Raw genomic sequence first — 14,708 nt, 5'->3', positions numbered from 1 at the left:
ATCACGTGAGCACTCCTGTCGGCACCCACAGGGATGTCTTCTGTGACAGACGCTGTTCTTCCGTTACCCATAGGCTTTGTACCAGAATGATGACCGGTCATTCTGGTACCAGCAGAAAGGAGATGGCACAGTAAGGACACTGACAGAGCATTTATTCTTTCTTACGCGGTGGACATGAATGCTAAAAAAAACAAAAACGAAGAGAAACAACTTGGAATGGATCTTTGTACAAGACATGCTACGCGAGTCCGCACGTGTCTACAGATGCATGCACACACAACACACCCCTAACCCTTGGATAAAAGTCAGTTCAGATGAAGCGGTCTAGACCGCAACCGCCGGAGAGTTGGAGAAGATGCCTCTCTTCCTCTGCTCTCACGTGACGGGGCTTGCTCGTCTCGTCCACACCACCACCGGCAACGAAGGTCTGGCCGCTCGAGACGTTCTTCTTGCTCTCTACTCTCATAGAGTTTTATACTATAATATATACCAGAGGGAAATTTGGCGTAAGTGCAAGCCACGCTTCAGCGAGTGTGCTGTCGTGTACCAGGTAGGAGCGTTCCTCTTGTCCTTGGCATGGCTCGTAAACAGGCTGGAATGTTGCCTATGGCTGCAAGAAAAACTACATTATTATTATAAAATTATTACTTAGAGTTGTTTTATCAACAGAAAAGCGAAGCTCCAAAAGCTGTATTGGTAAAGGATTTTTTTACAAGCTTTCTGCGGGACGAACAAGAAAAATGTTTTTGCGCTTTTTTGTTGGCTTTGGCTTCTGGAGCGAAAAAAAGCCACGTGGCAAGCCCAGCCAAGTCGGAGAGGAACGGTTCTAGCCGGTATGGCAGTGCCCACGATGGCACGCGATTGCAGTGACGGATTTCCCTCTGGTACATATCAGTTAAAGCTCTATGGCAGTGTGGGAGCTGCACGGCCACTGTGCGGCCGACGCTCGCTTGCCGGTTGCTCCACTGGATGCCCTCCTAGACTGCGGCAGGAGGCTGCCTCGATGATGATGCACCAGCGGGGAGTAACCTCACCACGCGTGGCAGACGTTGCGCTCGCCACTGCACCCGAAGCTGCGGCCGAACTCTGGGAGCTGCTGTAAGGTCTGGACCACCCTGCGTTTAGGAGAGAAAAGTTTTTTCCCCCTCAGTAGCTTGGTTTAAAGCTTGAAAAAACAGCGCAGAAAATGGGACTAAGCTAGAAACACAACACAGGCGCCGACGAACAATTGACCGCGTTTTAATGCGGCAGGAAAATATACATGAACGAGAGAAAAAAATGAAAAGCGAAAGGGAGAGGGAGATCTTCAAAGCGTTTGCAATCAACAGGAAAGGGAGCATGTGTATCAGTGAACTGTCCGTTACACCACATACGTGGCATGACTAGGTGTCGATAAATCGTCATACGGCGAATGGTGTTGCTGTCTCAACATATCTTTTGAACACCACATTTCATGCCAAATTTTATTTTGATTTTCTTAGTTTCTTCTCTTGTTCATGTATAATTTCCTGACGCATTAAAATGCGCACAGTTGTTCATCAGTGCCTGTGTTGTGTACTTCTTGCTTAGTCCCATCTGCACTGTTTTTTCAAGCTAAAATGTACCAACATGCCCATCAGTACATTCATCTGCTGCGTTACTACTTTTCCCAACCTTAGTGGCTGAACACTTCTGGGTCTTATCTCTTGGCTTTGATCCAACAATGCACAGTGGTAATGCGGTTAACAGACCCAGTTAACATCTTGTAGATAAGGAAGCCCACGCACTGCTTTGCAGAGCCACTTTTTATCCTTGGTGATGGGCAACCATTGTCACACTTTTTGTAGTTGTTCCTTTTTGGTATTTTCGGCATTTAACAGAAATGTCAGACTCGTCAAAGTTACAACTTCTACGATGTCACGAGAAAACGTTCCTCCCGATGAAGAGCAGTTGACGCCGCAGCGAAGGTTGCAACATGTACTACGCAAAGGTATCAACGGCTGGCTTTTAGACGTTACATGCTTGTACAGGAACCCATATTCAAATTTAGGCCCAAAATGCCTTCGATGAATGCCATCCTGAAATTCCTACGCCTTTGACGTCGATGAAGGGCCCTCACCTGAGCTTCTTGGGTGCAGACGTGCTGACGTTTCTCCAGATGAGCGCTCGCCTCACAGACAGCTGTTCACACATGGACTGCAAGAGAGCAGGCCAACCGACCGTCTTCAGGAAACAGCGGCAACAAGGCTCACACATTGACCAGTCCATCACTAACACAGTGGACAGCTCTCGTTCAGCGGAGCAAAAAGGACAGAGCTGTCTCCATTTTAGGGCTCGAAGTGTTGGGGCCCCACCAAAACTGCTTTTACTGTGCAGATTGAATCGTTCTTACAAGGGCGACGAAGAAAAAATACAAGTTTGGCTTATTACAAAGACTTTTGTCCTGATGAAAATGATGCCAATATGTATTATTAAAAACTTGAAACAAATAATCTGGACATTCAAAAAATATACAGAGCAGTGCCGACACCCTCGAGACTTTCCAGCGATTTCTCTAGGACATCACAGAATCTTCTTTATACGATTGGCAGCCGCTGCTGACCTAAGCCACCACCAAGCAAAAATTGATGATGATTATGAGGTTTAACACGCCAATGCTACACAGGCGATGAGGCGCACCGTAGTGGAGGGCTCCGCATTAATTTTGACCGCCTGGAGATCTTTAACGTGCGCTGAAATCTCGAATGTACGGGCGTTTGGGCTTTTCACCTCCATCAGAAAAGCGGCCACCGCAGCCGAGAAACGAACCCGCGTTTAAACGGCAAGAAAAAATTAAAGCCATTTCACTCAATGTGAAAGCTGCCGGAAGTGTGGAGCAGTGATTCGCCATAATGTGCGATGGCGCCGTTATCCGCTCACTGCTACACTCTTTGCCGCCCTGTCTCGCTCCTCTCTTGATGAAATCAACGGAGGTTTGTCCGACGCCGTTCAAATTTCCCGCCTTCGCAGCGCTTGTGCGCCGCCTGCCTGAAACAGCGCGAGTGGGAGTTTCGTTCTTTTTTTGCTTGCTTTTCATTCCGTCCGTGCCGGCGCCTTAGTGCACAGTTTAGAAGGCGCCATATTTTCTTGTACTGCCACTTTTTTCTGCTTACTACCGTAAAAACCAACCCAGTGCGCATTCTCATCTAAATGAACGCGGGCGCTGCCGGTTAGTTACGTGTATTTTGCCTCAAATGTGCCCGCAGTTTTCTTTGGACTAAACAACAGGGAGGTGTACGACAGGCGCCAGCGGTTCACGAGTTTTGAGCGGTTATGACTATATAGACCGCTTGTTTTTCAAAGCTTGTGTGGGGCACCGTGACTACGGCACGTCGTGGGGCGAGCTACGACAACAAGGCGAGTACATAGTGGGGCCTTTAGTCCTGTTTGATCGCATCACTTGAGCGCTGATGAGCAGTTGACAAAGTGATGTGTGCTCTTAGTGCTGGTGCACATTACAACACCTATGCCCACATTATGTCACTGTAGTGTGAAATTTCAACGCTTTTAAATAATTATCGCATTTTTTCCAGTTAAAAAATGTCTTTTGTGGCTGGAATGTGGAACTGAAGGCTAGAAAGCTTCCAAACTAAACAAAGGTTTGTCTTGATGGCCCCTTTAAGCCAAATGTGCCACGGAAATGTCCTATTCAACTTGGAAGCAAAAGTATTTCTGCTATGCAACGAAGCAGTTTGCATTATGTAATGTACGACAATTTTCAGGCAACCACATGAAAAAAACTAGTCTTGCTTCTTCAAAATTATTTGTAGTGGATTTTTTGCTGTTTCAAAGCTGTGCACTCGCTGCTTGCTATGGTTGTGCCTCATTTTTCTTTTCTTTTTCTAAATAACAGTCTCTTATGAAGTCAAATTCCTGAAAAACAGATACCTTCTTCAGCACAGACTATTGATTACACATGTATTTCTGACACTACCATATAAACCGATATATAGGTCGAGTTTTTTTCCCCAAAAAATCCGCACAAAAGTCACCCCTCGTCTTATGTAGCGGTCATTGGCAGAATATAAATTGTTGCCTGGCAACAAAGTGCAAGCTGCCGTGCAAGCATTTGCGGATTTTCGTAGCGAGCGGATCTGCGCTCTCGCTCTATCAGGGCTTTATTTCTTTTCGCTTTTGTCTAGTTTTTCGCCTTTTACAGGTCTTGTGTGTGTGCGTGCATGGATTTCTGTACGTGTCTGCTCTTAGATGACTGGCGGAAGTCGACGCCAGTTCACCGCTGCATTTAAGCTGAGTCGCTGAGCACAATGGGAATATGGCGGCGCAACACCAGTTTGGCCTTTTGGAGAAAAGTGCGCGGTACTGGCGAAGCCAGAAAGCTAAGCTGTGCGCGTGCCAGCCCCGGAACAGATCGTTCCGTGGACGTCAAGCGGTGCACCCCGAGTTGGAGAACAAAGTGGCAAACTTCGTTCTGGAACTTCGCTCACGATCGCTGCCGGTTAGAGCGGAGGCCATCCGTGGACCGGCTCCGCGAACTGTACAATGAGTGGATAGCCGGCGACAACGAAAAGACACCTACAAGCCGGCTGCGAAGACCATCCCTCGTGACCGTTTCAAGCTGGGTGTCCTTCTCTTGGCAGTTGCTGCCCGACGACATGGTTGCACGAGCATTAAGGAAGTGCTCCATCAGCAACACGCTCGACGGCACTGAAGATGACAGTGAGAAGCAGTCATCCTCGGACGACTCTGACAGCTCAGATGAGTGACTTCGGCAGGCATAGTGAGTGGCAGTGATGGACGGGTGTCAAAAATAAATATAGACATTGCGTGTCCGCTTCTCTACCGAATTATTTTTTTTGTCAACTTTCCCCACCTCAAGGTAGGGGGTCGACCTATATTCCGGTTTATATGGAACTTGCACCCGCCGCGGTGGCTCAGTGGCTAAGGCGTTGCGCTGCTGAGCACGAGGTCGCAGGTTCGATTCCTGGCCGCGGCGGCCGCTTTTCTGATGGAGGCGAAAAGCAAAAACGCCCGTGTGTACGTGATTTCGGTGCACGTTAAAAATCCCCAGGTGGTCAAAATTAATCCGAAGCCCTCCACTACGGCGCACCTCATCGCCTGCGTTGCGTCGGCGCGTTAAACCCTACAATCAATCAATCAATCATATGGAACTTGCCTATTTTAATGCATTCATAGGAAACCCTACTTGTGATAGTTAGTATGTCTGTGGGTCCTTGGGCGTGCTAAATTCTGCACCACAGTACTTTTAACTTTGCCCACCTAATCCCACAGACACTTCACATTTTCTTTCATCGTGTACACTGCATTTAATTCTCAACACATGCAATCTTACACACCAGAAATGTAACTTGCCAGAACAGGCAATTGGACGAGTGGGTGTGTTTTTGAGAGAAATGAACATCACAGAAACAATGAACACACAAGAAAGAGAGGATGAACAGACACAGTGCTGATCATTCTCTTGTGCGTTCGTCATTTTTGCAACATCCTTTTCGTTTCGAATCTTTTCGAAATGCGCCAGATAATTCTGGGTGATAAATTACGGGAGAGAAATGTCGCTCCTCACCTGGGCATAGCTGATGAAAAACAGCTGCTCTGGCATCCAGTCGAGGCCAGGCAGTTTATCGTTGCTCGACCTCGACTCGAATGCCTGCACACAACACAACGACGCATAAGCTCCTTTTTGCCACTTCGATACAGCTTCGACTTGGTGCAACTTCAACTAAAATGTCGCACACAGCCTTCGGCGATCCTCTGGCAGGAAGTGGACTTGTTAGCCCAGTTGATGCACGTCAGAGTTGCATGCACTTAGAGGACACCAGACAAACAGTTCTTGCAATAGTAAATTCAAAGAGAATTGCTCGGCGCTCCAGTTAGCAGAAACTTCGTGCAGTGGACAATCCAAAAAAGTTACTTGCAATGCAGGAGAATAAAGCACACACGTCACGTCACTCGTGGTGCACGAGACAAAAAACTTTACCATCCACTCCCAAAGAAGGTTGAGAGAAGCACGGAAGCTTTCTCAATCAAAAATGCGTCAAAAGTGCTTGAAAAGCTTCGCAAAAAGTACGTCCAACCTTCGTTGAAACTACGTCCAATTCATCGCCAAACCTTCTGTTCAAGGGCTCGTTCGACAAACCTTCAAATGATCGTGAAGAACGAACCCATGCGACGATTTTTCGCGCACTAAGTAAACGCATCTACAAACTAGGTAAATGTATGGATGGAATTAACTGAAAAGTCTAGCTGTCAATGTCTTCACTTGGCAACACTAGAGACAGTCATGTCCATGCCTCTTCGGCATAATCATGGCGCAACTTCTGCCACTGCGTCCACGCCTCGCAGAGAAAAAAACAGCAGCGTGCGTCTACCCCGTTTCAGCCCGATTCTCAATGGTGGTGTCAACAGATACGTCATTAATCGCACTGACACTGGTGCCGAGGCTTTGCTTTGGGTGGGGGGCAGGTTGGAACGTCAAACACACGTCGTATGCTTAGCACAGACAACAAGTACGGCCATCTTGCGGAGCCCAAGGTAACCAGCGACGGCGCACACACATGGTTGTCCGCATGCATGTCCCTTTAGAGAATACAACCTATAGCGATGCGCAGTTTATGAGATAAAGGTATGTATTGTACTCCTCCGTCATGATTGATGCTTGCATTATCTTATCTAGAAGCGTTCCCTTTCACAATTTTCAAGTAACGGTCCGAACACCACGGAAGCCTGGTTTCATGCATGCGCCGTGTGCCCAGAGATATTAGTGAGTTTTAGCTGAGCATTTTTCACGGTACGCTCTGCTCCGATAGCAAGCGGGAGCCCCACCGCGCATGCGTGGCACGCTTGGCTGCGAACGGCATTGGCTCCGGTTGCTCCGAGTGTGCCACCGATGCCGGAGCGGACCGTCGAAAACGGTTAGCACAACTCTCTATTATCAGAGCTTTTCTGTTCGCCAAATGATCTATGGGGAAATGCATTAGTTTTTTGACAGGACGCCTTTGGTCCCACTAAGAAAGCTTTCGCTTCAAAACTCGCGCGTGCGCATTGTAGTCTTTAACAGCGTAGGAGAGAGTCACGCACCCTGAAGGCCGCCGTGACGCCCGCCAAATCTGCCAGGGCCTCTGGTGCAACCAAGGGACCGTTCACCTGCAAGGCAAGTGGAGGGTGTTATTACTCGTCACGTGTACACGTGTGGGTTCACAGTAAAGCTGCTACAATACAGAATGTCATTTCTGTTTGCATGTGTACTGACACACATGTTGCAAGTCAACTGAGCAAAACCCACATTCATATCATTTCATTTTTGTATTTTCATTTCAGGATACTGTCAATCCCATGATGGGATTATTACAGGAGTGGTGTCACATTGCAAAAACAAACAATACACAGACTAAAAATACATGTTTCAAGCACTTGGGATTTCAAGCATATATCTCGGACGTAGTGCAAAATTCGGCGTAGTGATAGGCAAAGAGTCGTCATGAATATAAACATCGGTTGAATTGCTGGGGCAAGGAAATAAAAACAAATACAAAACGTAATTGCACAGACAGAGTTAAAACTTGCAACATCGTCAACTCAGGAAATCATGGCTACATAAAAGTCAGTACAGATTCACTTGCTCTAATAACAAATTTGTCAACTGTCGGCTTTGTCAACACAGTGGGGTGCAGGGCATTCCAAGCGCGTATGGCTCGTGGAAAAAAAGAGTGGCCAAAAACATTGTTCTTGAAGGGATACTCATCAAGTGTGTGGCAATGCTTATTTCGTGTTTGGCGCTTACAGTTAGCCTTAACATAACTAGCTAAGGCATCCACCACAATGCAATGCATGAGCAGGTGAATTACATGCCTCTTTCCAAATCCACTACAGCATTTTTGCTGTGGTAACCTGGAAATGAATGAAAAAAGGAAACTTAACTCTGCATTTAACCAAAGTTTGCCCTGTAGAAGAGTTGATGTTCCATTTCAAACAGCGTTACTCCAACACGACGCAGCACTGCACACTTGCAGATGTACGCAAGGATGGGCAGTTGTGAAAGCATAGCTGTGTGTCCTAGTATTATACATTTTCAGCCCACTGATGAGACGCAGCTATTGCGTAGTGCAGAATTTTTGCAGCTCAAAGAGAGAGCCCAGGACTCTTCCCCTTTCCCAAAAATAGGACCAGGCAATCATGATGCCTTCACACACTCTAAAAAGGTTACGCAAACAAAATACAAGTTCGTTTTATTCGAAAGATTTGGTGTTTTATAGAGCCCCCAGTGCTTTTCCGGCAGCAAGTGATGCTTTATTTACTGAGAAATTAATCAGATTAAGTTAAATTTTTTATTCTACTGCCAAATTGTGTGTTTCATGACGTCTGCTGTGACTTCACATGTATGGGTTTTCAAGCGAACTTCAAGTGCATTGTTCAGTCTACAGCGGACTCTGGAGCCTTGTTTACCGTCAGTCCTCCTAGATGGCACCACCATACTGCTCCACACCGCTATTCACCTTTGCTTTGATTTTGACCGCATTTGCACCTGGTTTGTTTTTGTTACGGTAAGTATACTCGGGAACAAGTAAAGAATGGCAACAGCTCACGTACGGTATCGCTCCGCCTACGAGACGAACCCGGACGTCAACGGGCGTTTTGAAAGGAGATTGCTATGAATGCATGATATCATCTGCTTTTTCTCACGTAGTTTGTTTGTCATCGGTGCAGTAGTTTATAAGCATACTAAGTCCAAAAAATCATAAAAACGGCTCGTGCCATGTTCAAGATATTCCCAGTAATGCACTACCTGCGCCGTGCAGAGTAACATCCGGCTGCGGTGATGAGGCACAGCGGCAGTTGCTGTTTTTAAGTTGTAACCGAGTACAGTAATCGTTTCGTGAAACATGGGTTATGTTCGGCAAATAGGGTTACGTAAGACAATGTCAATCGCGCCAGTTGGCCAGTGTCGTCTGAGACAATGCCAAAGCTCCGCACTGCTGTGTAGCTATAACAAGCATAGTGTGCACTGTACCAACAGCAGTACGCACTGGTACTTCTATGTTAACATGTACTTTCGTAACTTCCATTGTATCATCCCACCATTCTTGCTGCTATAAAATGAGTATGCATTATATTCAACCGCAAATAGCTCGTTCTGCAAGCTTATTAGCCCTGCCTAACTTGCGTTTGCTTTTGCCGACCTCAGCCAATCGCACGACTGTGCATACGAAATCATATGTTCAAGTGCGGAAAATGAGCTAGTGAGTCGTATGGCCATTCCCTTTTTCCCTAATTATGTTGCTTATTTGAGCGAAGTTTACATTAAAAGTAGGGGTGTGCGAATATTCGAAACTTCGAATATTCGATTCGAATTTTTTGGTATTCGATTCGATTCGAATGACACTTTTATGGTTCGAAATATTTGAACCACCCAAAACTAAAAAAAAAAAAAAAATTCAGAGCGTGTCTCAGCAGCAAAGTGGCGAAGCATATACACGGCGAACGGTACGTGCTTTCGCAGACTGTATCGGTGTTTTCTGCTCGCGAAAACGCTCTGCGCACACCCAACGCGCGCTGACACCGCCGGGAAACCACCCCCACGCTGCGCGTGGCGCGGCGCGGCCGGCGGCGTCAACATGGCGTCGGCTCCAGCCGCGAAATGGCGCGGGCGCTCGAGCGACCGTTTCTAACCGCTCTTTAAAATGCGGCTCAAGGGAGACACGAAGTTGCTTGTGCGGTAAAGGAGCTGATAATGCATGCGAAAACGGTACCATAAAACATCACCCGCGCCGCTAGAAAGCACCCGTAAAATATTTGCCGGGGTGCTAAGCCTAACCGTCTCCGGCGGAGCCAAGCCGGCTGTCTCGATCTCATCGCAAGTAGTCAGGCTCCTCCATTCTGCCGCGCCCGTCGTGCGTCATTTTCTGACCGAGGTAGGCGCTACCGCGGGCGCGAAATCGTTGATGCGGGCGCGAAAATACAGCGCTCGAAGAGCCGAGGCGAGCGAATCACGTGCAAAAACGCACCATGCGGTTCACGCTTGACTGCTGCGGCGTGTAGCGAGCTTGGGCACAGCGAGTGAGGAGACGAGCGCGGAGCTTTACGTGCTCCAGAAAGGACTGCTTTGCGACATGGGGGTTAAAAAAAGCAGAAAAAATCACGAATTTCGTCACGCAAAAGTAAGAGAAGAAATAAACGAAAACTTTTTTCAGCGCTCAATTTTTTGGTTTGTGTCGGTTCATACGAATTTCGGATGATACGAATATTTTTCGCAGTCCTGCAAGATTAGTATCATCGAGATTTTACTGTATCAGCGCGCGGCAATGTGCACGGGCTCGGGCATGCCAGCCACTAGTGTCTCAAGTGAGCGGCTACTTTCGGTATCTGGTGGAGTCGTGACGAGCAGGAGGTTGTCACTGCTCCCCGAACATGTCGAGCAGTTAACCTTTCTCCATATAAACATTTAGTGAGTTCAGACCTTAACCTGTTGAGTGCAATGGTATTGTGTAATTTCTAATTTTACTTTGTATGATTTGTTGTGCTATAAAGTTGCAGTTTTTGTGTCTCTAAATGGTGAAAACTTTAATTTTACAAAAAACAATAAGTATTCGTATTCGAAAAATATTCGGAAAATATTCGATTCGATTCGAACTTTGTTTTTATTATTCGAATTCGCTTCGAAATTAAAAAATTGATATTCGCACACCCCTAATTAAAAGTGTGTCAGTACGATTCTAACGAGGCAATCTCTCGAATGAACCAAACTTGTGTTTCATCTGCGGGGCCCCTTTATCAATAATGGCATCACTTTTTGCAAAGCACAAGGAATTGGGCACTGACATCGAGATTTCTTATTGCAGAGCATTTGCAGTTTTTAAATGCTGTTAGCATTTATAGAAACCACCAGCTTGTTTTAGTGAAGCCTGGGTTGTTATGGACACAAGGCAAGTCACCCCCCTTCCCCATTTATTTATTTATTCATCGAAATAACATAAGAGCCCAAAAAGCCCTGCATAGGAAGGACTGCATATCAAACAAAACATTGCATACAAGTGACAAATGTCAAATGAGTGCCACATGAAAAGGTAGTAAATACATCAAAAACACTAACAAGTGCGCTCTAGAACGAGGATAGCTGGATTAAGTTTCCCGCACTTGCAAGCAACATATCCCACTTGGCAATACTAAGCGGTAAGCATGAATTTCGGTGCTCTAGTGAATAGTCTTAGTGAATATGGGCCTGATTTTGTGCACATGATCGGTGCATGTCGAGACGTAAGTGGCGGGCGGGTGTGTGTTTATGTGTGCATTGCCAGTGTTGTTGTTTAAACGTTCGCCACACTGTGGTCCAGAAGAAGACTCCCAAGGAACTCACCAGAGGCAGGTTTTCCATGTTTGGATAGCTGTTGGCCAGGCAGCGAAGGTTTGTCTTCAAACTGGCCCGCGTCGCGTTGTCTGGGAACAGGCTCGCATCGTCACCTGCGAAATGCAGCATGCCTTGCGAGCCTTCCTCAAAATGTTCCTTCGCCACAACGCATATTGTCCGATGCAGCTAATCTCGATGTCACGTGCAAAATGTCCAAAGATAAAAGTTGGAGGTAGCTCCTGCCATCCAGTGACGAGTGATACATCGCAATCAACCCAAACATTCCCTTGACAGAAACCACTCAAAACAAATACGTTCAAATCTCTTTTTAAGGGAAGACACTGTTCTTGAGGACCAAATATTTTCCAAAATATCAATTTCCTGTATTAATTTTCTTTGTAGTCTGCAGGTTCCAAAGAATGTACCTGCAAAATTTTTTAGCAGTACCTTAAGTATTTACAAAGCTGTCACCATTTGAAGTCGCCTAAACGACCATTTTTGCCTATGTTTCCAAACTTTGTGCCTTGTTTTCTCAGAACCAGTTTTTTTCCGGCGAGAGGTCAACTTTTGGGTACAATATTTTGGGATGTACTGGTCAGATTTACATCATTCTTGCTGCATTCAAAAGCTTATGAACTGAACAGTGCAACAAAGCCACAAAAATATAGAATTCTTTTTGTTAGCACAGGATTTGATGCCGTCCGTCTTAATAAAACATTGGTAATTCATGACCTGACATTTAATAGGGTTACAGTGTTTGCAGAAACAACGTTAAAATTACTTATGTAGTACAGTTGCACTCCCTGGTCTTTTTAGAGCACACAGGGATAAAAAGTATTCCAGTTCTTCATAGGTAGATAATTAAAAAATTGCCCAAAATCGAAAGGCATAACATGTTGCATAACTCTGACCTTACACCACATAGACAAAAAATGACTGCATATTAGTGCTCAGGATGTTAAAATACACTAAATGTGTAAATGTCAAGCCCATAGGTTGAAAAATATCAAAAATGTCTTTAAGACCAGTGTCCCCTTTTAACGGCCGAAGAACAACAGCATAAGGCCGAAGTGAATTTCAGCATGAAATGGAGTTATGATTGACTGATATTACTCGCCGACTTATAATGATTGACTGATTTACTGATTTCTTGATTGAATTTTCTTGATTTGCTGCTTACTGAGCCTCAATGAATCCTTCTTCTATGGCCATGTGTGCTGGGTACATATTATTTCTTGAAAAAACAACATATAAACTTGCAATGAAGTAGACGACAACCACAAGCGCTGAAATTGGTTATTGGTGCTTGTGGTTGTCTTCTACTTTGCCGGAGTTTCCTGCGCTGTTTTTCAAACCATGTGTGTACGTATGTATGCACATTTAGGCAAGCCCGCACATCACGATGATGTTCTGCAAGCAATCAGCTGCGCCACACACCACAAATGCAGCAGTGTTGAGATGATGCTATGAAAGCTGCTCTTAACTAAGCCAACAGCAATCAGGTGCATCAGGCAGAAGTGCTGGGAACTTCAATTTGGGTGTGTTGTCGACAGGAATTACCTGCTTCCTGGAGACAGCTGAATGCCAGGCGGCCAACGAGGCTGCCAAAGGAGCCATACTGCAGAGCCCTGCAGAACAGCAACAACAGTGCAGCGTCAGTTTGGCTGCCACTCACACCTTTACCACGGCCCATGCATCGAAGCAGACTACTCACAGGTGCTCGTCCAGCGAGAAGATGGGCTTCTGCAGCGCGGCCAGGGGCACCACTGTGGAGAAGGGACGAACAAAGAGGCCCGGTCAGCATCCTTCCATACGGAGATGTACGGAGCCACGTGATTACCATATTTACTCGAGTCTAAGCAAATACTCAACTGCTTTTACAAAGTGGAATGCAAAAGTCAGGTCAGCCTAAATTCGAGGTTTTTTATATTCAAATGAGCCAGGTGCTCACACTCAAACTTGAAAACTGGGCCGCAGTCAGTGCCACCTAGACGCCCCTCTAAAATGAGGGCATTGCAGCCACCAGTATCCACAGCCGTAGCCAACCAAGCACAAGCGACTCGCCGCCTTATTGATCGTGCTCGCTTGGAGTTTCATATCAGCATGGCCATCCAAGTTTGCCTGCTTGTTGCCACTGTATCAGCAGTGGTGTTATTACAGCGCCGCCTTCTGAAGGAAGTTGTGCTGACGGCCTAAAGCTCATCAAAAATTTCGGCAAAGTGGCAACTCAGCATTTATGAAAGAAACACCCGTATTAGATTGGAACGGGTCTCAATAGTGACATCCCAAAATAGCTTGACCATGGGCTTGTCCAGAAACTGCAGAAACGCGAATTGTAACTTGGCAGCACCGAATGCTCCGCACACTCTATGAGAGTGTTAGCTGCGAAGGGGACTGAAACAACGAAGCCAGCAACGATGACGATGTTACGTGAACCGATGCAGGTTTGTGGCTAATAAATAATAAATATTGGTTTAGTTTTGTGGTTGCTTCACCCCAACCTAAACTAAATTTTTTCGATTGTAAGTTGGCTAAAATGTTTTGCTGTTTTTCTCAACTTCCGACTCTCAGGGGTCGGCTTAGAATCAAGTAAATATGGTAAGTTCCCGTGTCAAAAACGCCCAATGTGCACAATAAATCGAGTAAATATGGTAAGTGCCCGAGTACAAAATACAAAATGCACAATGCGGCACTCCTGTAAACTAGTTTTAATATGAACCCTCAAGGCACAAGCCAAGCATACGACTTAGCTCTCTCTGTGTGTCAGTGCACAGCAACCCAAGTGCTTGTATTTTAAAGGGACCGTAAAGAGAACACAACTCTACTGTAAGCTGAAGATTAAGCCCTTCTTACAAGGGGATGCAATGCAGCCACAATAGAGTAATTTTCAATTAAAGGGTGGATTCCAAATTACCCCCTTTCCTTCACCAAGATTTGTGACATAATGAGCTAAGATTGGTGGTTAAAACTTTCAAGGCATCACACAGAGAGGAAGTGCACTGCACCAGTGGCGGTATTCTCGTGTTTTGCCCGTTTCGTGTCCGTTTCAAAAGTGTCGGTTTTGAGCAAGCCCTGATTCGCTAAAAGCTAACACCAGCACGGCGGAGCTCTGAGCCGCAGCTTCTCGGAGCAGACGATTTTTCGTCACCTTGTGGTTGGTTCACTGGCGGAACAATAAACACACAAAAGATAGTTTAAAATAGGCTTAGTAGCTTACAATTTGTTTACAGTTTAAAATAGGTTTAGTAGTTTACAATGTGTTTACAAGAACAGTTGCGCAAAAGTCAACCCAAATCCCGCCTACAACTGGAAGTACGTCGCAATAAAACGGACGCAATACGGACGTTTTCAGAACGGAAAAACACGA

The 14,708-nt window shown here is 45.9% G+C and overlaps 1 protein-coding gene across 1 annotated transcript in view; it reads right to left on the bottom strand.

Moving 5' to 3' along the window:
- Nucleotides 1-135: 135 nt before the first annotated feature.
- Nucleotides 136-14,708, bottom strand: part of LOC144147136 (endothelin-converting enzyme 2-like) — a 76,666-nt gene continuing 62,093 nt past the window's right edge. Inside the window, exons 12-18 of the mRNA XM_077679208.1 lie at nucleotides 13,056-13,107; nucleotides 12,902-12,969; nucleotides 11,351-11,454; nucleotides 7,078-7,143; nucleotides 5,564-5,647; nucleotides 2,099-2,175; nucleotides 136-1,115 (exon numbers count right to left, since the gene is read on the bottom strand). Of these exons, the coding sequence (XP_077535334.1) occupies nucleotides 1,031-1,115; nucleotides 2,099-2,175; nucleotides 5,564-5,647; nucleotides 7,078-7,143; nucleotides 11,351-11,454; nucleotides 12,902-12,969; nucleotides 13,056-13,107 (536 nt within the window). The 3' untranslated portion in view covers nucleotides 136-1,030. The remainder of the gene's footprint in view (nucleotides 1,116-2,098; nucleotides 2,176-5,563; nucleotides 5,648-7,077; nucleotides 7,144-11,350; nucleotides 11,455-12,901; nucleotides 12,970-13,055; nucleotides 13,108-14,708) is intronic.

This window comes from Haemaphysalis longicornis, unplaced genomic scaffold, assembly GCF_048455015.1.
Source record: "Haemaphysalis longicornis isolate Haplotype H1 unplaced genomic scaffold, Haemaphysalis longicornis Haplotype H1 scaffold_7, whole genome shotgun sequence".
Taxonomy (NCBI): domain Eukaryota; kingdom Metazoa; phylum Arthropoda; class Arachnida; order Ixodida; family Ixodidae; genus Haemaphysalis; species Haemaphysalis longicornis.
Note: the sequence above shows the minus strand (reverse complement) of the source record. Positions and strands in the feature narration are given on the sequence as shown.